Source organism: Anomaloglossus baeobatrachus, chromosome 11, assembly GCF_048569485.1.
Source record: "Anomaloglossus baeobatrachus isolate aAnoBae1 chromosome 11, aAnoBae1.hap1, whole genome shotgun sequence".
Lineage (NCBI taxonomy): Eukaryota > Metazoa > Chordata > Amphibia > Anura > Aromobatidae > Anomaloglossus > Anomaloglossus baeobatrachus.
In genome coordinates this window covers 127,138,547-127,164,327 of record NC_134363.1, presented here as the reverse complement: position 1 = coordinate 127,164,327, position 25,781 = coordinate 127,138,547, and the positions used below count along the sequence as shown (strand labels likewise).

At 46.8% G+C, this 25,781-nt stretch overlaps 1 protein-coding gene across 1 annotated transcript in view; it reads left to right on the top strand.

Annotated features, from left to right (window-relative positions):
* MEGF6 (multiple EGF like domains 6) overlaps positions 1 to 25,781 on the top strand; it is a 635,985-nt gene that overhangs the window by 84,756 nt on the left and 525,448 nt on the right. The window contains exon 2 of the mRNA XM_075328936.1: positions 5,484 to 5,618. Within this exon, the coding sequence (XP_075185051.1) occupies positions 5,484 to 5,618 (135 nt within the window). The remainder of the gene's footprint in view (positions 1 to 5,483; positions 5,619 to 25,781) is intronic.

The following is a 25,781-nucleotide window of genomic DNA, read 5'->3' as shown; positions in this document are numbered from 1 at the left end:
TTGCCAGGGGTGATCATGGCCGGCTGCTAATTATGCACACCCCCCCCTTCCCGCCCATCACCCCGCCCACCTGTCAGCGCCGGTTTCGCGGAGAGATGATGGGCGGGAGGATGGGCGTGCATATGTAATGAGTGGGCCCACGTGGTCACGGCAGGCTGCTACAGCCTGCTCGTGCCGCCGATGACCCGCTCCACCGCAGCACCCTCATTCCCCGCACCCGCAACCTTATAGTCAGACCATAAGACGCACCCCCCACTTTCCCCCAACATTTGGGGGGAAAAAAGTGCGTCTTATGGTCCGAAAAATACGGTAATATACAGTATAGGAATAGATCCCTCTGTGTGTAATGACTCTATATAATATATATAAATAGATCTCTCTGTGTGTAATGACTCTATATAATATATAAAAATAGATCCCTCTGTGTGTAATGACTCTATATAATATATAGAAATAGATCCCTCTGTGTGTAATGACTCTATATAATATATAGGAATAGATCCCTCTGTGTGTAATGACTCTATATAATATATAGAAATAGATCCCTCTGTGTGTAATGACTCTATATAATATACAGTATAGGAATAGATCCCTCTGTGTGTAATGACTCTATATAATATATAGAAATAGATCCCTCTGTGTGTAATGACTCTATATAATATATAGAAATAGATCCCTCTGTGTGTAATGACTCTATGTAATATATAGGAATAGATTCCTCTGTGTGTAATGACTCTATATAATTTATAGGAATAGATCCCTCTGTGTGTAATGACTCTATATAATATATAGAAATAGATCCCTCTGTGTGTAATGACTCTATATAATATACAGAAATAGATCCCTCTGTGTGTAATGACTCTATATAATATATAGGAATAGATCCCTCTGTGTGTAATGACTATATAAGTTACAGTATAGGAATAGATCCCTCTGTGTGTAATGACTCTATATAATATATGCGTTTCCCTTTCTGTATTGAATTACTGAAATAAATTACCGTAACTTTTTGATGATATTCTAATTTATTATGAAGCAGCTGCACCAGTGATTATACAATAACAATGTTTAGGGGTGGACAGCCAATTGCATTTTAACAGCTAACATAATTGAAAAAAAAAACTTTCAGGTACCTTGAGTCACATAAATAGTTTATCCATTTGAAAAAACAAATTTGCAGAAAATTGCTACAAAAGTGCAATGTATGGACTCACCTTTCAGAGCATGGTTGTTACAATGTATCAGGACATTTTAAAATCTTCAATAATGTAAGTCAAATATTTGTTTTACTCTCTAAATTTAAGATTTTTAGTTACCGCTAGCAAATAGAGATCTTGAAAATGTATAATATATTGAAACAAAGTGTATAACAAAGTTGCAGAAGTTTTCAGTGTACAGTGATGAATCTTTATTCACGCCAACTGGAAAATCCCTTTTAAATACTGATGTCAGAATGCGCTCCTGTTTCCTGGTTGCCACCCTGGATTAAATAAATCTTTCTTGTTATATGTCCTTCCTCTGTAATTTCTATATCTGAATTTTGTACCACGGAGTGATTGTTACAGGAAACAAGGTTACAAAATGATAAAACTGTCTGCACCCAATTATATTTGGCCTAGTGGTATAATTTATCTGACGCTGTTGTCATTTCTTCTCCCTGACGATTTCCCATTAGGATGCTATGCCTTAAAAGGGAATGTATTTAATATGTAATTTTTAGATGTAAATCTGTAGAATAAAAAGGAAATGTTTATTCTGGTTTTTTAAATGCAGTTTTAAGGGGGTTGTCCACTCTTTGTGAAATCTTCAGCAAACACTGCATCCTTGTTGAATGTTAATGGTGTGCAACTATCATGAGGGACTATCTGGATAGCGGGATACAGGGGACCCCAAGCTGACCCTCAGACTAGGGGGGCAGTGCTATCCCTATTCTTAGAGATACCCCTAATGGTGGGGATGTCGGAGTCTCCTTCCTGGCCCTGCCACTGACCAGTCATGATCTTATACCTCCTCCTCCCCCAGGGAGGGCTAGGACAGGAGTGTGATTTAACCCACAGAAATAGACAAATAAGGGAGAGCAAAACTCTATCACACAGCAAGGAAACATCGAAGTATAAGACAATAACATATTAGGAGGAAAACAAGAGCATGGTGGAAACAACAAGATGACGGGTAATTCCACATCAACACCAAGCACAAAGCAACTCTTTCTCCAGCAAGTCTGGGACACCACAACTCACAGACCAACACAGCACAAACAATATCTGGCACTGGCATAGGTGTAAGATTTCTTCCAGCCTAAAAATGAGAGGAAGCAGAATTGGCTTCCATGCAACATGTGATCAAAGAAGCCTAATGACTAGCCTAGCACAAGTTAACTCTTGCTAGCCTGACTAATGACGGAGCACACAGCAGGTCAACGCCTGGGTCTGCCTCAGTTGATTAGAAACACCAGATAAATCATCGGACGGAGTGTCAGACTCTGCAATGTGAACAGAGCCTGAGGCCGCCATGACAGTCAGAGAGTTTTGTGCAAAACTCTATTTAACAGTACTGCACAGTCTGTTAAGATTTGGCAATACTTGGCAGTTTCAGCAGTGTTATATAATTTGCAATCTTGCAACCACATGCTGACATGAGTCTCGGCTACATCTTAAAATGTTCAATTGAGAGATGTGGCTGAGACTCAGGCCGGCATGTGACCACAAATATACAGTGGGTATGGAAAGTATTCGGACCCGGTTAAATTTTTCACTCTTTGTTTCATTGCAGCCATTTGGTAAATTCCTAAAAAGTTAATTTTTTTCTCATTAATGTATACTCTGCACCCCATCTTGACCGAAAAAAACGTAGAAGAATGTAGAAATTTTTGCAAATGTATTAAACAAGAAAAACTGAAATACCACATGGTCATAAGTATTCAGACCCTTTGCTCAGACACTCTTATTTAAGTCAAATGCTGTCCATTTTCTTGTGATCCTCCTTGAGATGTTCTCCTCCTTCATTGGAGTCCAGCTGTGTTTAATTAAACTGATTAGACTTGATTTGGAATTGCACACACTTGTCTATATAAAGGCCCCTTTACACACTGAGACTTTCTAGCGATCCCACCAGCGATCCCAACCTGGCCGGGATCGCTACAAAGTCTCTGGTGAGCTGTCAAACAGGCAAACCTGGCCAACGACGCAACAGCGATCCGGACCTGCAGAGCGACCTAGCTAGCCATTGGGGACGTTGTAAAGCAGCGTTTTGAAAGGGAAGTCGCTAACGAAGTCGCTGTAAAGTCCTTTTACACACTGAGACTTTCTAGCGATCATGCTGCACAGCGGGAAACAAAGGACCAAAGAATGGTCCTGAACGATTTGTAGCAATCAGCGACCTCACAGCAGGGGCCAGGTCGCTGCTGTCTTTCACACACTGCAATGTCGCTGGGGAGGTCGCTATTACGTCACAAAACCGGTGACGTTACAGCGATGTCGTTTGCGATGTTGCAGTGTGTAAAGCCACCTTAAGACCTCACTGCTCACAGAGCATGTCACACCAAATGAGAATCATGAGGTCAAAGGCCCAAGGAGCTCAGAGACAGAATTGTGGCAAGGCACAGATCTGGTCAAGGTTACAAAATAATTTCTGCAGTATTTAAGGTTCCTAAGAGCACAAAGACCTCCATAATCCTTAAATGGAAGACGTTTGGGACCACCAGAACTTTTCCTAGTCCTGGCCGTCCAGCTAAACTGAGCAATCGTGGTAGAAGAGCCTTGGTGAGAGAGGTGAAGAAGAACCCCAAGATCACTGTGACTGAGCTCCAGAGATGCAGTAGGGAGATGGGAGAAAGTTCCACAAAGTCAACTATCACTGCAGCCCTCCACCAGATGGGCCTTTATAGCAGAGTGGCTCAACGGAAGCCTCTCCTCAATTCATGTGAATATATGAAAGGCCACATATGAAAGGCCACATAGAGTTTGCAAAAAAACACTTGAAGGACTCCCAGACTATAAGAAATAAGATCCTTTGGTCTGATGATACGAAGATAAAACTTTTTGGTGATAATTCTAAGTGGTATGTGTGGAGAAAACCAGGCACTGTGGTGGCAGCATCGTGCTATGGGGTTTTTTTCAGCAGCAGGAACAGGACAACTGGTTGCTATTGAAGGAAAGATTAATGTGGCCAAGTACAGAGATATCCTGGAAGAAAACCTCTTCCAGAGTGCTCTGGACCTCAGACTTGGCCAATGATTCACTTTCCATCAAGACAATGACCCTAAGCATGCAGCTAAAATAACAAAGGAGTGGCTTCAGAACAACTCTGTGACCATTCTTGACCCAGCCAGAGCCCTGACCTAAACTCAATTGAGCATCTCTGGAGAGACCTGAAAATGGCTGTCCACCAACGTTCACCATCCAACCTGATGGAACTGGAGAGGATCTGCAAGGAAGAATCGCCGAGGATCCCCAAATCAAGGTGTGAAAAACTTGTTGCATCATTCCCAAGAAGACTCATGGCTGTACTAGCTCAAAAGGAGTGTGCTGCTACTCAATACTGAGCAAAAGGTCTGAATTCTTATGACCATCTGATATTTCAGATTTTCTTGTTTAATAAATTTGAAAACATTTCTACATTTTCTACGTTTTTCCCTGTCAAGAAGGGGGATGGGGTGTACATTAATGAGAAAAAAATGAACTGTTTAAATTTACCAAATGGCTGCAATGAAACAAAGAGTGAAAAATTTAAAGGGGTCTGAATACTTTCCGTACCCACTGTAAATATGTCACACTTTCAATAATATGATAACCACTGGAGCAAACAAGTCCATACCCTATCTGTGTGTTTATTACACACTGTTAGGATTTTGAAAGCTGCACTACTTGCCGAAAATATCATCCCTATTAATTTTTAAAATTTTTCTTTTCTTTGGCCAAATTGGAGACAAATACAGAAAAGATGTATTTTTTTTTTTTATTTAGACAGTCCAGCCTGGTGTTTCTGCTTTATGTTAGCTGTATTGCATTGCAATCAATGGACTTAAAAGTGATAATATACTAAAGAAGTATCTGGAAAGAGAAGTAGTATATACAGTACCTCTCTCCCAGGAATTATAGAGTGGCAAGGAAGTTAATTACAGAACTTTACCAGTGTCTGTAGTGTATAGTGTTGTTATCCTGCCTTATATAGGCTTTCAGAAGTACAGATAATTACTGTATTTAGAATGAGATGACTCTGCGGACTATGACTCAGTCTATACAGAAAAACTGAAAATGTAGTTGAAGAATGCAAGAAATATTAGTCCTCTAGTGTGAAAACGAGATACTTTTTGTATGAATTTTTACAAAATGTAAAATACAACAAAGAAAAACATTTAAAATAATAATACATAAATATAAATATTTTTTATAATACATAAATATTTAGATTAGAAGAACAAAAATGATGCAAATAAAAAATGAAGTGAGATTTAAGCTTTATAATTTATCTTTTTTTTTCAGGCCAAATGTTTGTCCAGAACGAGAACTGTCCATAGTCGCTCACAAACAGCCAGTGGTTGAGGCCTACAGTCGTATGGTGAAAGTTTGGAAGCAAGGATGTGCGGGACAGATATGGTGTGTTGGCTATGAACGCAGGTAAGTACTGGATATAGCTCATTTGAACAGCGCATATCTGTGGTCATAATTACATGATAATTAGCTATATTACAGGAAGGTGATTTGCATAAATACATTTGTCTTTTTCTAGGTAAAGAAGATGTCACGATTCCTCTGTGCAGAGCATCTTGCCTTTGGAGATGCTCTGCAGCAGTTTCCCGTGTTACTAAATTAGCAGTTTGTTTGACAGCTCAGGAGTCCATGTTGGTGCTGATTACTCAGGTGTCCCCCCTTCCTGGTAATTGCTCAGGTTTCTTTACTTAAAGCTGGCTTTACACACTGCAATGTATCTTATGATGTGTCGGCGGGGTCACGTCGTGAGTGACGCACATCCGGCATCGTAAGGTACATTGTAGTGTGTGACAGGTACGTGTGATTGCGAATGAACGGTAAAACGTTCATCGCACGCACGTCGTTCATTCCTCATGGATTGAACGTCAGATTGTTCATCGTACCCGGGGTAAGCACACATCGCAGTGTGTGACACCCCGGGAACGATGAACAGATATTACCTGCGTCCTGCGGCTCCCGGCCGGTAATGCGGAAGGAAGGAGGTGGGTGGGATGTTTACGTCCCGCTCAGCTCCGCCCTTCCGCATCTATTGGCCGGCTGCCGCGTGACGTCGATGTGACGCCAAACGTCCCTCCCACTCCAGGAAGTGGATGTTCGCCGCCCACAGCGAGGTCGTATGGACGGGTAAGTACGTGTGACGGGGGTTAATCATTTGTGTGGCACGTTCAACAAATTGAATGTGCCACACATACGATGGGGGCGTTGCAAATCGCATACGATATCGTATGCGAAATTGCAACGTGTAAAGCAGGCTTAACATGCTCGCCCTGGACATTGCCAGTTGTATTTTCTAGTTTTGCAGTTGTGCTGTTGGCTTATGTCTCTGATAGTATTCTGATCTTTGCTCTCTGACTCTGGACTGTTATTTGACTTCTCTCTGCCTGTTCATGTCGTGACCTCCTGCTTTTTTGACCTCAGACTATTACCTGACCACGTTTCTGTTTTTCCCCTTAATCTGTTACATGTTCTCCTGGATTTTTGACCCTCGGATATTGACTTGACTGCGCCCCTCTTTTCACCTTGTGCTCATACACGTCCTCCCGTTACCAGACTCTGGCTTTCCTGACTACCCCTCCGTCCCTACTTCCTGTAAGTAGTGTCCAGCATCACAGAAAAATCCTGTGTATTTCATTGTTTTCCCAAAGTATTAGAGTATAATTTTATGGGTAGTATCACAATGCTTTAAAAAGTTAATGGAAGAAGTAAAGCCAAAGCTGTAGCTAGATATAGTGAACACTTTCATAAAAGTGTTTATTTCATTTTTAGTGCCTCCCAAGGACCACTGCTAATATTCTGGACCCTTCCCTACACGGACCCTTAAAATAAACCATAAAGGTGCAGTGGTTGACTCACTTGGAATTATTCATGCATTTGCTTATAGCAGAATGTCAGATGTTGGGCAATGTGTAATTTCACAATGCGTAAAATGTGAAATATCTCCACCTTCTATATCCTCACGGCCTCTGTATATTACAGCACATGCCAGGATTGTTTGCGCTGATATAACGGAGGCTCGTTCTCTGCCTGGTACCTGTTTACCTGCCGCTTGTTTTCATTCCACTTTCTGCCGTCTCATCACATGGAGAAAAAAAAATCATTAAACCAGAACATGAAATTGAAACTGATAAACACTAAGAGCTTCTTGTACAGATGCCAAGATAAAGAGAAATCATCAAGAAACGCTGCGGAGGAATTGAGTGCGGCCACAGGTAGAAGATTAAGACAAGCCACTTCTTTATGCCATATATATAGGATTGAGTATGAAGACTGGAAGAACAAGGACGCTGCCCAAATCAAGCCACCAGCCTCCTACCCGGGCAAATGAGACTAAAGTACTACGCTGTCAATGGGCTCACCTTCTTGGGGTGTTAAAACATTTGCAAAAAATACAAAGCTTTGTCCTGAAAACATGCATAAAATGTTTCACTATGAACCACATGCTCCCAGTTCGTCATGATCCACAAGTGGCTAGGACGGCTGCAAATCCATTGATAACATTCACGTATTGATAGAAGAAAAGTCAATTTATGCATCCTGCTCTTTCCTGTATATTATTATTATTATTATTATTATTATTATTATTATTTTTTTTAGGTTTTATGTTTTGGATTATTTCAATCTGACTTTTCATGCTTAAAGTAATTTTTTTCATATTTTTTTTTCCTTGTTTTTTTTCTTTAATGGAGGCTTGATATTTGCTGTTTCGAATCATTTTCTATGCATAGAAAGATCACTTTGAATTGATTAATGTAGTGAAAAGATTCATGGTAATTACATTTAGTTTATAATCGTGGATTCCTTACTTTTAATCAACCTTAGAAGTGATATATATTTAAAAGTATAATGGCTTATTGGTAGTATATGCCATTATTTTCTTGGTTGGGGTCTCACAACGATAACGTTCAAGTGGTGACTGTCACAAGGTGGCACGGCACTAGACTCTACTTGTACGCAGTAAATAGAGAGGTAGTAAGACAGGCCAAGATCATAAACCAGGAGGGCACGACAGTACACGGGGGCAGACAGAGACGAGGTCAGGATATAAGCCAAAGGTCAGGGTTCCAGGAGAGTACATACAAAATACAGGGAGCAGGCGAGGACATGGTCAGGAGGAAGTCCGAGGTTAGAAGCCAGGATCTAACAACAGAAACATGGGAGGACAGAGAGAGATGGGTAAACAGCAATTCAGAGTAGAGAGACCAAGATCTGAACACGGAGCACCACGGCAGCCAACAGCACAACTGTAAACAGGAAAGACGACTGGCGGCGTCCTGACCTAACACCCTCCCTAAAGAAGCAGAGCAATCACCGGGAAGAGAAACATCTGCGAGAGCACCTCCAAGGATCAGCGTGATACCCAGTGCTATGAAACAACCAGTAGAGCATTCATCCTGCAAAACACTCTGCACCATAGTCAACATATACCGCCTCTACAGGAGAGCATAGCAGAACGATACAGAATGTTCTGCACAATAGAATCATGACAGTTATGCCCTATTTTAGTGTGGCGCCCCTGACCTGGTCAGGCACCACTGAGTACTGCACCCATACTGGGACAGTGCTTTCAGGTAATTCCAAAGGCCTTAATAGGGAGTGTACGCACAGATACATAGCAACCAGGTCTCCCACACTTTAGAGGGGACCCTTGGGCAGACCCAAAAGGGGGCTTGCCTCCATATCTCATCTAGGGATGTAGGGGAGGGGCTGGAAGCTAAGGTGGCAGCGGTTGTAAGGAAAGTAGGAAGAGCTAGCTAGTCTGAGAGCAGTAGGCGCAAAAAGAAGGTTGCTGGAGGAGAGACGCGCGCTGACACGCTAGTCAGACCCTGCACGTGTACTAGCCGTTGGTGGGGGAGAACTGTTTTCAGCAAGTCGGTCAGAAAGACGCTGAGGAAGTCAGCTGGTCGAGTACGGAGACTCCTGGTGACTAGGCACGCACGGGGAACAGTTCCCTAGAGTAGACGTCCATTTATTGATCTTCTAAACCTGCCGGTGAGGGGAACCACAAGTCCCACACCAACCAACTAGAGTCCAAGCCACAGCAGCAACGAGAGGGCTCATAAGGATGATCGAGCCTGGAGCCATCTTTCTTGGTCCATGCTGCCGGCAAACGGGCCAAAAAAAGCGGAGAAAAGGCTGTAGCGACTTCCCTGGATGAATCCCATGGTACTTCAAGTCAGGGGTTATCCGAAACAAGAAGTGCTAGGAAGGCGAGTTAACAGTTACTCTTAGACCAGCCTAAAGGATATCTGGTTCCACCTGGTTAATCTCAGCATCACCCGGGTACCTCACAAAAACACCTAAAAAGTGAGTAAACAAGTTGAAAGACATCTTGGACTGAGACTGAGTTATTCTGAGACCTGTTGTTCTACACACCCGAGCCCCTGGGGCCAGCCTCACTCACGGGAGGCCACACCACCCAACTGCAGACTCCACCAGCCCTAGACGCTTGTTAAACCTGCAGTGGCGGTTACCCATAATCCTGACCGCAAACCGTGAGTGGCGTCACGACTCCTATATAAATAAACCTGACATACGATAGCCAGATATACCGAAAGTGAAGACCCTGTGGCGTCCCCGAAGGTGGAGTGGTGTCCCTGGGGCGACCGCTGCAGGTGGGCGACACATTAGCAATTCCGAGAATGTAGAGGGATAGAGAATTGGTTTCAGGCTGTATCTCCTTTTAATTTTTCCCTGCACATTGGTAGACTGTATTGGAAGTCAATGGGGTCTGTCAGATGCTGTTGGAGTCCATCTTCTTTAGCACTATAGCTTCTGTTGTAAAAGGGAATATGTATTATAGAAGAATCATCCACAAATATAGTTGTGTTAATTTCCTTTATGTGAGATTTAGCAATACCAGACCCATTGCTTGTAAAATCCCCTCAACGGTAGATTGGGTTCACACCAAGAAGAAGACAAAGCAAACATTAAAGGCATGCCTTAATTTTATTTATTTGTTTCACGGGGAAGGAATTCCGTACAGTAGTCCCACACAACCTAGGAACAGGAGTGTCAGGTTCAATGAACTCCCTTTAAACTGTAATTTTCAGCAATTATGAGAACTAATGTAAAGGCTACTGTAATATAAAAAAGAGCAAGGACGATTATTCAAAGTGTTTGAGCTATGAACAAAGGAACTAAATAGCAAAGACAGACTTCTTGCCAGAACTTCAAAAGCCCAAAGTAGCATTGTAGCAGTGGCAAGTTACTTGCTCATTAATAAGAAACAGTCAACTAATTGTTTGAAGCTCTTTGTAGAGTACAATTCCACCAAACGTCGTTTTTGGCTGGCTCTTAAGAAATGCAATTAATACAGGTTTCCTTAAGAACGTCTTCAGAGGAATTCGGGTACGATACCATTGAGAGGGGAACTTGAATATTTAAAGACATCTTATTGATCTTTCTACTGTAGAAGTTAGTTTGGTGTTTAGAATTTTTGTAACATAATATTTGAGTTGTACTTGCACCAGGGGCTGATTCGTCATTAAATCAAGGTGATAGGTAACTCAGCAAGACACAAGAAATCCTCAAACCATTTGTTACGTTCCTTAAGATGTCAAGGTCAGTTCTCCACTCCTTGTGACTCAAGCTGTCTAATATCGAGACTTTTGTTTTGTAGTAACTGAATGGCCACAGGTTGGAGATCACTGAATTAGATTATGAGTGAATAATAAGTTATGGTCTCAGATTTAATTGATCTAGATCATGGTAGACTCACCCAGTGAGGGTAGATTCTCCAGGCCCAAGGTCTGGTTGGGTAGACGGTCCATGGGCGTCAGTGCAGCATGCAGGTGAGGCTCTCTGAAAACAGATTGCAAAGGAATTGGAAGCTCCAGGCAGATAGGAGACGTTCTGGAGATTGCAGACAGATAGCAGAGGTACTGGAAGCTGCAGGCAGACAGGAGACGTCCTGGAGATTACAGAAGGACAGGAGACCTGGAACAGGTAGCAGAGATGCTGGAAACCGAAAGCGGAAAGGAGACATCCTGGCAAATCCAGACAGTAGTAGAGGTACAGGAAGTCGCAGGCAGAGAGGAGACATCCTGGAAACTGCAGACAGGTAGCAGAGGTCCTGGAAGACCGCAGACATACAGTAGATTCCGTGAAGACCGCAGATAGGTAGCAGACGTCCTGGAGACTGCGGCAGACAGGAGCCTGGAAAGAGGTAGCGTACGTCCTCCAGGCTACCAGCAGAAAGGACTCAGGAATACTAAAGTCTTAATTCCAAAACACAAGTGTGTGTCTTGGTGAGCCTTACATAAACCAAGGAAGATGGTCACATGGAATCATGCTGAGCCATCTCTAAAACCCAATGTAGATCATAAAAGAGTTTAACAGATTGGGATGAGGAAAGCAGAGCCCTGATCCCAGACTGGAGCGTAACAGGTCACATGGGCAAAGATCATGGAGGTGTTTTAAAGTCATTGATCATAGGCTAGTTTTTGAAGAGATCTTAGGTTTCTCAGATCTTCTAAGCTGTTCAAGATACCCAGATTTTTGTGAAGTTTATACCATTGCCTGTATCTTCATGAGGATCCATCTCTTTGAAAAGGGTAGCACAGTGGTTCAGTGGTTAGCACTGCAGTTTTGTCACTCAGTTTGACTAGATCACTAGGAACAGGGGAGCCTAAGCTGGCCCTCAGGTTAGGGGAACCCTGGCTGACCCTGATCCCAATGATATGTCTCAACATATCTGATGTACAATACTAATGTTATCTTTAAATTGGGCTTAAGAAGACCTTTCAGAATCAGTAACTTTTAACTCTCCCTCTTCCTGTTATCTTGTTGTAAGCTTGTTGTCAGTTAGATTGCGCTGTCAGACTCTGACAGCATGATCTTATGCACTCAGTCGGGGATTGTGTCATTCCCCACTGCCGATGACCCCTGTCACTGTCATGACTCACTTCCTGTGAATGCTGGCTGAGCGCCGGGTCTTTCAGGAACTCAGAATATCTGCTGTTCAGAGGGATGCTGAAGCATTGCTCTGATCAGGAGAAGAGAGCGGATATTGCAGGCAAGGGGACTAGTAAAATCACTAAAAAATATAATTAAAAAAAATAAATAAAATAAAATATAAAGAAATAAAAATGTCTGTCCTCCTAGCCCTGTGTGTCATTACTGTAGTGGTGACGTCTAGAGTACTCACCGGCCTTGTCTCTGTACAAGGTGAGTGGAGGGACAGTATAGGACTAGGCACGTGATGGCGACGAGGGGAAAGACTTGTATAGGGATGCTAGGGGAGCTTAGGGAGTAGACACAGGTTGGTGTCAGGAGGTGTCCCATACCCCGCTCCCTACCATCAGGCTTCTTCTCTGCTTTACAATCCCAGTTGATATTTGTGTATCTCATGGTTGGACAGACAGTCTTAGGTCCTCGCTCATCTGTCACGCCGTGTGTTGGACACTCGGCAGTCCCAGTATGACACATACAGTATACTTGTAAGCATATTTGCCTTTACATTACTACATTGAATAGCAGATAACCTCATCTATTCTATACTTGTGCTATTACCCATACAATCCCTTACTACACCATACTGGATTTACATTACTTTACATGCTATCTGACGTGATGTCACATGGTTCACACTGCACTTACACTTCATATTATTCTATACCACAGTGATTGTATTTTATGACATGCACTTGCACTTTGCAATATTTATTGTACATTGTTGCAACTCATTGTGTATATCTATGCCTTGGAGTTTCTTTACCCGCTAACTCCATATTCAGTGGCATCTTACATGTGCGTATTCCTTCATGATCAGCTGTTACTGTATATTACCACTGTTTATATGGTGGCACCACATACATCTATCTATACAGTGCACTTGTAGGCTATATTATATGACTTTATGCATTGATCGTTATTTCTTATGTATTATCTGGGTCTGGATACGCAGTCTGTTTTTACATGTTTCCTCACCAACGCCGCCAAATTTATTTTGTGTTATGCAATAATAAAATACAATATTTTTACACACTTACTGGACTATTTGTCGGTTTTACCTTTTCTCTTCCCTAATTAGTTACATATCGATTAATCCTTTTTGGCCCCAATTGTTCCTTTCCATTCATACACTAGCTTATGGATTGCACATACATATATACCCTTATCCTTTTTATTATATTTTAGTGTACGGTATATTTTCACTTAAGAATTTTTCTGTCTTAAATCTCATAGGGGTATGTAAAAATGGAATTAGACCTAGGAGGCAACCAATACCTCAATTAACCCCATGTGAGCCATCCAAGAAGTCCATATCCCAGTAAATTAGGATTCGTTGCTGGATGCTTTGGAGTTCATTATATTACCATCATGCATGAGAGCTCCACGCTAAGTAACGATCTATAGTCTCCAAACTTTGGCAGCTAAAAATATATAGGAGATCAGTTTCTCCAGATATTTTCTCGTATTTCCATACCTACTCTGTAAAAATTGCTGATTAAATAGTAAATCCCTAAACTATAAGGTTCAGTAATTCATCAAAAACAGCTGTACTGCATTCCTCCCATACTCAATGCATTGGAGATATCAAAAAAAGTATTGTAAATGCCGTTGGCCAAGGAAACTTTTTTCTTATGGTCTCAAGAGGCTTATAGCAGAGACCACACAAGCCATTCTCCGAGCTTTGGCAGAGAGTCCCACTTCACCGTCTGCGCTCACAGCCAAATAGACTAAGCCACTTATAAACCCTGATCGGTGATTTGCTCGCAGTAAGTTTCTATGATGTTATCCGACGCCAGCACCTCATTACCATGGCCTGTTCATTCTCATTGGTCTTCGGCCAAGGTCTATTAAATGACTCCTAAAATGACTCCTAATCTAATCCGAGCGATGTGCATGGTCCTTGGGGAGGTTGCCGCTCTTAATGCACTGAACATTGTAGTATGCTCATGGAAAGCTGTGCAGATCGTTATGTGACTCAATGTGTCAATTCGAGAGAGGTCCTAATCTGCGAAAACCGGTATGAGCTGATAGCTGAAGAGGGTGTTATGTTCCTTCCATGTTTTAATATCCGAGATAGAGCAATAAATGAGGGGCGAGCAGGTGGCGTGTTGTTTGAACATCTGCGCCCTAGCAACCAAGCATTTATTTGGACCTCCGATATCTTCCCGTTGACAATTGTTGACAGCATCTGACAGCGTGAAAAGCTTTTTTAATTTTTTTTTTTACAAATTCAAAGCCGCAATTCCAGGTAAAATGGATTCACTTGACCCCAATCATTTAGCCCGGTCTGGAGTAAATTGTAAAGCAATGAGGCTGCTTATTAGCTCGTGAAAACATCTCGGAATATAGCGCTCAACAAATGAGGATGTCGTTCACAATGTGCTATGAAATATTGCTCCGACAGAATCTGCTTAATGAAGCTGAAATAAAAATCCCAAGGATGGGTCTGAAAAGAGCCAGATTATTGGTGAAGACTTCCACATTTTATGTGTTTTTTTTTTTTTCTTCTCTTTCTCTGTAGAACCGGGGCCATCATTCATAAGACCGGGTATTCATCTTATGCATTGACAGTTATTAAAATTAATATAAGACGTGGGCTCGTAAAGCTAAGGCTGAGAGTTAATGTACGTCAGGAAGCTTTCATTTTTTTAGAATTGATGTTGTCCATGCTATTTAAGGCCACATGCACACATTGAATATTTGGTTATTTTTTTACCTCAATATTTGTAGCCAAAACCAGGAGTGGAACAATCAGAGGAAAAGTATAATAGTAACACGGGCACCACTTCTGTATTTTTTCCCCATACCTGGTTTTAGCTACAAATACTGAGGTCAAAAACTCACCAAATACTCAACGTATGCACATGGCCTAAATATTTAGGAAAACTGGGTCCCAATAAGACCATGTGCAAACACTGAGTATTTGGTGAGTTTTTTACCTCAGTATTTGTAGCCAAAACCAGGAGTGGAACAATCAGAGGAAAAGTATAAGGCTATGTGCGCACTTTGCGTTTTTACCTGCGTTTCCGCAGCGTTTTGAACTGCAGTGTTTTAATGCCAAAAGGCATGCGTTTTGATTTTCAAGCAAAGTCTATGGGAAATAGGGATTTCTTGTGCGCACTATGCTGTTAAAAACGCAGCGTATTAGTTGCAGAAAATTTGGCAAAAATTCAGCGTTTAAAAGAAGCAGCATGTCAATTGTTTTTGCCATTTTGGCAGCGTTTTGCTAACATTGAAGATAATGAGAAGTTGCAAAACGCAATCTACTTCAAAATTCTAGCGTTTAACATGCTTTTTTGATGCAGAAAACATGCTTTTTGGACCAATTAAATGCATGCGTTTTTGACAAAATATTAATGGCATGATATGTCCCTTTACACCCACATAGTCCGACAATTAAATGTATGAAAATCAATAAATAAATGTAATTTTATGCATAAATATTAGCACACAGTTATCATTTTAATAAAATAAGCTTATGATTTTAATATTGAAATTTGCTATCATTTTTTTTATAGTGTTTGTGTGTCGCCCTGGGCAAGCCAGGGGACACAGGTCACACACCATCACACCCTACATCCCAGGTAGGAACACCACAGCTAACCAGAAATCCTTGTTGCCTTCCTCCAGAGGCTGATGATTCACACCAGGGGGTGGGCCAGGCGGTTGGCTCCGCCCACCAAGGAGGACACAGCTCTGGAGGCGGGAGAAACCAGGCAGATTAGCCCAGGCAGGGCATGAGTGAAGTTGAAGTCTAGCTAAGGGCTAGAGAGGAGTCAGCTCAGGGAGGAGCAGGAGCGAGGAGCTAAGTGAAAGTAGTGAAAGTAGAAAAGTGGAAAAGGAGGAAAGCAAGTGAGGTGACAAGAAGGAAGGAAAGCCTGGAGGGTCCAGCTTTGTGTAGGGCCAGATCAGCAAGGTCAGCAACGGCGGTGACTGTCTGGAGGGGGACCGTTTGGAAGTTCCTGGAAGGACCCCGTTGGCTGTGTGCCCGGCGGTCTGGAGCAGTGTTCCGAAGGACAGTCAGCACCAGGGCAGGGGCCTCTCGGACCCCGGCAAGGCTAGGAGTCGCCAAATTTGCCGAACCCGTCAGTGACGGGGACGCAGATCCCCCAACAACAAAGTCCCGATTGAAGGCAACAGCTCAACCACTACAGGGGAGACACCGCCACCGCCAAGGCACCAGTTTCCCCAGGGCCAGCGCCTGCGGGCAAAGAGTAGAGCTCCCCCGGTCCAGCTTGAAGCCGGGGAGCGGGTTACCGGTGGGGACCCATCGCAACCACAAGTACACCAAGGTGCAAGGAAAAGGGACATCACCGTCACCTACTGGGAGAGCAAGTGCAGCCGTCCGTGGGACCGTCTATCCAGCCGTTTGGTTTACCGTAAAAACTCTGTCACGTCTCAGGCTGAGTGAGTACCACAGTGCCGCAAGGCACAGCGCTGCCCCCGCGTCCCTGCGCCCACCAGGCCCTGCACCTCCCAAGTCATCACCGGGCCCCGGGATCACCAACCCCTACCCACGGAGGGGCAACACAACACCTGGCTGCTCCGCATCACCATCCCCGGGAGCCCCGTATAGAGCAGCGGTGGTGAAATCACCACAACCGTGGGTGGCGTCACGGACAATAATCATCCCCACACCCAACAACCCCCCTTTCACTCACGGGCGAGAAGTGCCGCTCGAGAAACCCCCGGGATCCGGCCCATCGCTCGAGCCACCACAGAGCAGCAGCCGCCGGACCCGAGCAGAAGGGGGTGAGCGTAGTGTGCTGACAACCTCCTCCCCGCCCGCGACAACTTGGCGTCACGAACAGGATCTTACCGCTCTGCCGTCTGGTAGAGGTGCGCCTTGTTACCGCCGGAGGTATCCGGCAGAAAAATTTCAGAAGCCGCCATCTTTGGCGCGAAAAGTTCCCGCTCGAGCGTCTTCTCGAGCAGTAGAAGCGCGAAGGCCAAAACTCCGCCCCGAGAGAGGAGGGGCCGGAAAGAGCTAAGGGGGACGGGAACAAGATGTCTGCGCCCGACGGAGCCGCTGGAGGAGCGGTGGTCGCAGCCGCAGCGGCACCCGCGGAGGGGAATGGGCCTGCCCAGGTCCCGGCCGTACCGGCGGGAGGTGCCGCGGCCCCCACGCTGGCTCAGGTCATGCCGTTTTCCTTGCCCTATGCGCCCGGAGCTGCCTGGCTACCGCAGTATGACGGGAAACCGGATGCTCTACAGGCCTTCCGGAAAAAGCTTAACCCGTTGCTAGAGCTGTACCCCCTGACTGATAAGCAACGTGCAGCGATAGTGCTAGGCCAGTTAACCGGTGCGGCGGAGCAGGAAGCGGAGACCTGGGCCGAGGGGGACCGGCTCTCTGTAGCCACCATCTTTGAGAAGCTACAGACTGCCTTCGAGACCCGGACTGAAGCTGAGCTGAGGATGCAGTTTTACCAGTGCCGGCAACGAGCTGGGGATAGCATTCGGGACTATGCTCTACGTCTGCAGACCGCCCTCCGCACGCTGAAGCGGGTGAACTCTATTAATGAGGCGGATAGCAACAAGATGTTAGTGGAGCAATTTGCGCAGGGGATGAGGTCCCCTGAGGATCGTAAACAACTCCGGCTGTGGGCCCTGGAACACCCTGATGTGGACTTTGCTGTGTTAAAGGAGCGGGCTATCAAGGCACTACAGCCCCCAGCTGCTGAAGTTCTGGAACCCGTCTCGTGGCCCGTCGAGACAGCTCCCGTTGTGGCGGCCTCAGCCAAACCAACCTCTTTAATACCTGCAGCCCCGAGCAGTACAGTAGAAGAGCTGGCAGCCCAGGTCCGACGCATGGACGGAGACCTTGCCAAAATCCTTGCTGCACTGCAACCTCTGACCAGATCTCAGCCTCCAGCGCAGATACAGCTTGCTGACAGTCCCGAAGATGTTCCCTGGATGCAGCGGGGAAGTGCTAACAACCCGCGGAGCAGACCTCCAATCTGCTACAAGTGCCGTAAGCCGGGCCATTACTACCGACAGTGCCCGTTAAACGAGCAACCCCTGGGGCCCCGGGCCAATCCTCAGGAGTAGAACATCGTGGCCCCCCGGACTGGCGAGACCGATATATCGGGGCCCGCCCTATCATCCCCGTGGCTGTGGACGGCATACCGGTGATGGCTCTCTTGGACACTGGATCACAGGTAACTACCATACCGTACACGTTGTATCAGCGGTATTGGGCCACAGACGAGCTGGCGCCTCCAGACAATAGTATAACTTTGATTGCCGCTAATGGACTTCCATTGACCCAGGTGGGGTATAAACAAGTGGCTATGACAGTGGGGCAAGCTGAACTGCAACACCAGGGTATGATTGTGATCATGAATGAACCCAGTGATCATAACCCGAAAATAGTGCTGGGAACCAATGTGATGGAACACTGCATGGCTGATGTGTTGACCCTATTGCAACAGCTGGCCGCCACAGCGGCGGGGAGCCGGCAGAGGGCTGTGCAGCGTGAGATCCGCGCCCTGATGTACCGCCAGCATGTAAGCTCAACAGGAGGGGAGATTGGTGGAGTGAGAGTGATGGATGTTGCTCCATTGACTGTGCCCCCTAGGAGTGAGATGATGATCTGGTGTAGGGCAGCAGTAGGGCCTCAGGGGCGTGACTACCCTGCGATGATGGAGCCCATGCCTTCCGAGCACTGGCCCACTGTAGTGGCCGCCCGAGGGGTGGTGGATGTGAAGAAAGGGAGAGTGCCTGTGAGAGTGTTGAACTGTGGGGAGGAAGAAGTCAGGCTCCCCCGGTATGCCACCATTGCCAAACTGCTCACCCTGGACCCTCACACTATCCATGAAGCCAGTCCATCCACACTCCCACCTACCACCAGCACTTCCCCACCCCAGGGGGACACAAAGGAGTGGCACCAACAGCTACATGTAGGCAGGGTGGTGCAGGAGTACGAACAGGTTTTCAGTAAGCACCCCCTAGACTTTGGGCAGATCAAGGGGGTCCAACACCACATTCCCACGGGTGAACATCCCCCTATCAAAGAGAGGTATAGACCTATTCCCCCTGCACATTACCAGTGTGCCAAAGATATGTTGAGGAATATGAAGGAGGCAGGGGTTATTCGGGACAGTTGTAGTCCCTGGGCCGCTCCGTTGGTACTGGTCAAGAAGAAGGATGGTACCATGCGGATGTGTGTGGACTACCGGAAGATCAACCAGATAACCCATAAAGATGCCTATCCATTACCTCGTATTGAAGAGTCTTTGGCTGCCCTGAGAACTGCAAACTACTTCTCGACCCTTGACCTCACCAGCGGATACTGGCAAGTGGCCGTGGCCCCAGAGGACCGGGAGAAGACCGCCTTCACCACCCCGATGGGGCTCTGCGAATTCAATAGCATGCCGTTTGGGCTGTGCAATGCCCCCGGGACCTTCCAACGGTTGATGGAGTGCTGTCTGGGACATTTAAACTTTGAGACCATCCTGCTGTATTTGGATGATGTGATTGTTTATTCCCAGACGTATGAAGCCCATCTGGAGCACCTGGCCGAGGTGTTCGCGTCCCTTGCCAAGTACGGGATGAAGTTGAAGCCCTCAAAATGCCACCTGCTGAAACCCAGGGTGCAGTACCTAGGGCATGTGGTGAGTGCGGATGGTGTCGCCCCCGACCCTGAGAAGATTACTGCCATCCAGAGCTGGCCGAGACCAACTACAGTGAGGGAAGTAAGGCAGTTCCTGGGTCTGGTGGGGTACTATCGGCGCTTTATAAAGGGGTACACGAAGATGGCTGCCCCCATGCAAGATCTCCTCGTGGGACAGACCAAAGGTGGCAGACCCATTGGAGCCCCACTGTCGTGGGAGGACAAGCATGAGGAGTCCTTTTGCCAGTTGAAGGCGGCCTTGACCGGAGAAGAGGTCCTGGCGTACCCTGACTATGGGCGCCCGTTCATCCTCCACACGGACGCCAGTAACGTGTGGCTAGGAGCGGTCCTATCCCAGGTCCAGGATGGAAAGGAGAAGGTGATTGCCTACGCTAGCCGAAAGCTCCGGCCGACCGAAAGGAACCCCGAGAACTATAGCTCCTTCAAGCTCGAGCTATTGGCGTTGGTATGGGCTATCACGGAGTGGTTCCGCCACTACTTGGCGGCAGCAACCTTCACCGCGTTTACGGACAACAATCCGCTGACTCACCTGAACACGGCCAAGTTGGGCGCGCTGGAGCAGCGGTGGGTAGCCCGGCTAGCCAACTATGATTTCACCATAAAGTACCGAGCTGGTCGTGTCAACATAAATGCCGATGCACTCTCCCGGATGCCCCATTTGTCAGAAGAGGGGTGCGAGGATGACGACCTCGAGGAGATCGAGTTGCCTGCGTTTCACCAGCCGCCTACTGAGAGGGTACAAGTATGCCAGCAGAGGGTGGATCTGGACCCGCGGCCCAGTCAAGAGTGGCAGGACGCCCAGGACCAAGCGCCGGCTGTCCGCCTTGTCAAGACTCTGGTGGAACAAGGTGCTATGGGAATAGACCCTGCCGCTCCAGCCGAAGCCCAACGCTTGTGGAAAGAACGAAAACGGCTTTACCTACACCAAGGGAGGCTGTACCGTGAGCTGATCAACCCGAAGACCCATGAGAAAATATGCCAGTTGATCGTTCCTCAAGCTGAGGTCGCTACTGTCCTGCGGGCATACCATGATGGTGCTGGCCACTTCGGGTGGAAGAAGCTGGAGATGCTGTTGAGGGAGCGGTTCTATTGGAGTGGGATGCGTGAATCGGTGGAAGCCTGGTGCCGAGAGTGCGGTCCTTGTACACTGAGGAGAAAGGACGAGACTAGCCAGAGGGCACCGTTACATCCCATAGTCACCCATCAGCCGCTGGAGCTGGTCGCCCTGGACCATGTCAAGCTCACCCCTAGCCGAAGTGGGTACACCTATGCATTGACCATGGTAGACCACTACTCAAGATTTATGGTGGTAGTCCCCGTTAAGGACCTAACTGGTCGAACCGCTGCTCGAGCGTTCCAGGCTTATTTTTGCCGACCCCATGGGTACCCCGAGAAGGTGCTGACTGACCAAGGCCCGGCTTTTGAAGCAGAGGTGTTTCACGAATTCTGCCAGTTGTACGGCTGCAAGAAGATCCGGACCACTCCGTACCACGCCCAAACCAACGGCATGTGCGAGAAAATGAACCACTTAGTCCTGGGGCTCCTCAAGACGCTACCGCTAGAAGAACGGAACATGTGGCCGGAAAAGCTACCTGACTTGGTCGACATGTACAATAACATCCCGTCTAGCTCGACGAAGTGCACCCCAGCGTATCTGATGAGGGCTCGGCCTGGCCGCCTGCCGGTGGATCTGGAGATGGGGTTGGAAGCCCCGGAAGCACTCCCTTCAACGGCGGAGTGGGAAAGTCGGAGGAGGGCACAGTACCGGCAAATCCAGGAGTATGTGGAGAAAAACCTCAGTCGAAGTCGAGAGCAGCAAGAGCACCGGTTCAATCAGAAGGCGCCCGCAGGTCCTTTCCAGCCAGGAGATGTGGTGCTGAAACGGAAGAGAAAAGCCCACAAGCTGGATGATCAGTGGGAGCAAGTCCCTTACGTCATACAACCCACAGAATGGGGAGATGGGAAGACCTACCAGATCAGTCGTGATCAAGGGGGCACCCTAGCCACAGTTTCTCGGGACCATCTAAAAAAATGCCCCCCAGCGTTGAAGGCAGAGGCTGAAGTACCGGTTCCTCCACCAGTGGAGAAGGCAGCAGAGGTAATCCACACTGTAATGGGTGACTTCCCAGCAAACTGGCCTACACAGAACGGCGCGGTGATTCTTCCAGTGATACTGTTCCCACAACCCGTGGATGAAGAAGTAGTGGAAGCGGTTAACCGTGAGCCAGAACCAGTGCCAGTGCCCAGGGATGAACCTGTACCCAGCCCTCCTACACCTCCGCCTGCTCCACACTATAGCAGGGAGGAGGAACCGATTGTTCCCTCTACCCCACTGTCTAGCAACACTGACACCGGGCCCCGAAGGTCCACCCGTTCCAACCTAGGTAGACCCCCACTTAGGTACCGGGAGACCGTTCTATAAGTAAAAGGGGTCCGCAAATGTAAAGGAGTGTTTGTTTGTTTAAAAAGTTTGAAAGAATGATAAAAATGATGATGACCGAGTACTTAACCAGATTTGCTTTGTGATTGCAACCGGCTGGAGCCGGCACCGTTGTCCCCGTGGGGACCGTTTAAAGTTTTGCATGGGAACTATCCATGGACAAGCCCGTGAACTTGCAGGGCACCCACAAACGTTAAGTGGCTTGTAAATATGTTATTTGCCGTTACCGTTTTCCGCAATGCTGCCTCCGGAGAGGCAGGTTGGAGGGAGGGCCCTGAGCAGAGCAGGCTGGGGCCCAGCCACCAAAGGAACCGGTGGCCACCCTCTGGAGGGCAAGGACAGATCCCGCTCGGGTACCGTGTGCTGGACTGTGGGTCAAGGGGTGCTGCCTGGGCTTTAGGGGCAGCATCAGGGCCAGGTTGCTTGGGTGGGAGAGAGCGGAAACCGTAACCGTAAACCGTTTGCAACGTTAAAAGAAATGTGCCTCCCGTCTTGGGATGAGTTATTATTAAAAATGTATATATGTGTTACCGTTACCATGTTATCTTTTTCAGAAAAATAAAACCGGTGTTGGACGGCAGCCCGCGGACGGTCTGCATTTTGCTAAGGGGGAATGTGTCGCCCTGGGCAAGCCAGGGGACACAGGTCACACACCATCACACCCTACATCCCAGCTAGGAACACCACAGCTAACCAGAAATCCTTGTTGCCTTCCTCCAGAGGCTGATGATTCACACCAGGGGGTGGGCCAGGCGGTTGGCTCCGCCCACCAAGGAGGACACAGCTCTGGAGGCGGGAGAAACCAGGCAGATTAGCCCAGGCAGGGCATGAGTGAAGTTGAAGTCTAGCTAAGGGCTAGAGAGGAGTCAGCTCAGGGAGGAGCAGGAGCGAGGAGCTAAGTGAAAGTAGTGAAAGTAGAAAAGTGGAAAAGGAGGAAAGCAAGTGAGGTGACAAGAAGGAAGGAAAGCCTGGAGGGTCCAGCTTTGTGTAGGGCCAGATCAGCAAGGTCAGCAACGGCGGTGACTGTCTGGAGGGGGACCGTTTGGAAGTTCCTGGAAGGACCCCGTTGGCTGTGTGCCCGGCGGTCTGGAGCAGTGTTCCGAAGGACAGTCAGCACCAGGGCAGGGGCCTCTCGGACCCCGGCAAGGCTAGGAGTCGCCAAATTTGCCGAACCCGTCAGTGACGGGGACGCAGATCCCCCAACAACAAAGTCCCGATTGAAGGCAACAACTCAACCACTACAGGGGAGACACCGCCACCGCCAAGGCACCAGTTTCCCCAGGGCCAGCGCCTGCGGGCAAAGAGTAGAGCTCCCCCGGTCCAGCTTGAAGCCGGGGAGCGGGTTACCGGTGGGGACCCATCGCAACCACAAGTACACCAAGGTGCAAGGAAAAGGGACATCACCGTCACCTACTGGGAGAGCAAGTGCAGCCGTCCGTGGGACCGTCTATCCAGCCGTTTGGTTTACCGTAAAAACTGTGTCACGTCTCAGGCTGAGTGAGTACCACAGTGCCGCAAGGCACAGCGCTGCCCCCGCGTCCCTGCGCCCACCAGGCCCTGCACCTCCCAAGTCATCACCGGGCCCCGGGATCACCAATCCCTACACACGGAGGGGCAACACAACACCTGGCTGCTCCGCATCACCATCCCCGGGAGCCCCGTATAGAGCAGCGGTGGTGAAATCACCACAACCGTGGGTGGCGTCACGGACAATAATCATCCCCACACCCAACAACCCCCCTTTCACTCACGGGCGAGGAGTGCCGCTCGAGAAACCCCCGGGATCCGGCCCATCGCTCGAGCCACCACAGAGCAGCAGCCGCCGGACCCGAGCAGAAGGGGGTGAGCGTAGTGTGCTGACACCCTCCTCCCCGCCCGCGACATTTGTATGTTTAAACATTATTTAGCATTGTATTTGTAGTCAAAACGCATCTGTTTTTAAGCTGTGGAAAAGCATGTAAATCGCGGTAAAAATGTGGCTAAAATGCGGTAAAAAACGCAAGCGTATTTATAACGTTTTTGTGGTCAAAACCAAATTTGACAAAGACAATTTCTGCCAGAGAATGCGTTTGGAATTGCAGCTACCTCGACGCAAAGTGCGCACATAGCCTAAGGGTATGTGTGCACACTGCAGTTTTACTTCTTCAGAGAAAAATGCACCCTCTGGCAGAAAAACACACTTCTAGCCAGAAAAAAGCATCCAAAAAACGCATGCGTTTTTACCGCATTTTTGGTGCATGTTTGCCTGCGATTTTGCACGTGTGTTTTTGTTAACATTGTCAATGGCAAAACACAGGGAAAAACGCAGAAAAGAAGTGACATGCTGCTTCTTTTGTCTGCACCCAAAACTGCAGGCAAAAAAGAAGCAATGTGTGCACAGCCTTTCTGATTTCTCATAGACTTTGCTGGAGAAGGGCATACATGCTGTTTAGGACCATAAACTGCACCCAAAACTGCACCAAAAATGCACAAAAAGTAATGTGCGCACAAGGCCTAATAGAAACACGGCCACCACTTCTGTATTTTTTTACCCACTCCTGGTTTTAGCTACAAATACTAAAGGTAAACAACTCACCAAATACTCAACGTGTGCACATGGCCTAAGTGGGACCTGGTTCTCCTAAGGCTATGTTCGCACATTGCGTTTTTTTCCGCGTTTCTGCAGCGTTTTTGCGCTAAAACGCATGCGTTTTTGATTCCCAGCAAAGTCTATGGGAAAAGCAGAAATCCTGTCTGCACTTTGCTTTTTTTTCTGCAGCGTTTAATTTGCATATTTGTGGTCAAAAACCATGCTGAAAAAGAAGCAGCATGTCAGTTGTTTTTGCCATTTCTGCAGCATTTCCTTAACATTGGAGTCAATGAGAAATGGCAAAACGCAACCAAAATCACAATTCCTGCGTTTTTCATGCTTTTTACCTGCTTTTCCACTGCGTTTTTGGCTCCAAAAACGCATGCTTTTCTGGACAAAATTTAATGGGTTCTAATGTTCCTTTACACACACACACACACACACACAATAACCGAAAATCCAAAAATTAAAATGTTAAAAAATTAGAAACTTCACCTATTTTTCTGATAAAATGTGCATAACCACTATTTTTTCATTAAAAATGATAATTTCCCATATAGTTTTATTAAAAGTCAATTTTATACTTTTTTTTTCTCTTTTTTCATTCTTTTTGACTAATTCAACTTTATTTCTCAGTGTCTTGATCTAAAAAACGCATCTGCAGAAACGCAGGTGAAAACGCAGGTAAAAAGCGCTAAAAACGCACTAAAAACGCGGTAAAAACGCATGCGTTTTTAGCGCTAAAAAATGGTCAAAAGCCATTTGGTCAAAAACCAAGTGAAGGAAAACGTGCAGAATAAACTGCAGGTACTCCGACGCAACGTGCGCACATAGCCTAAACATTTAGGCTATGTTCACATGTTGAGTATTTGATGAGTCTTTTACCTCATTATTTGTAGCCAAAACCAGGAGTGGAACAATCAGAGGAAAAAGTATAAGGCCAGAGTGACACTTGCGTATGGCTCGGCGAGTCTC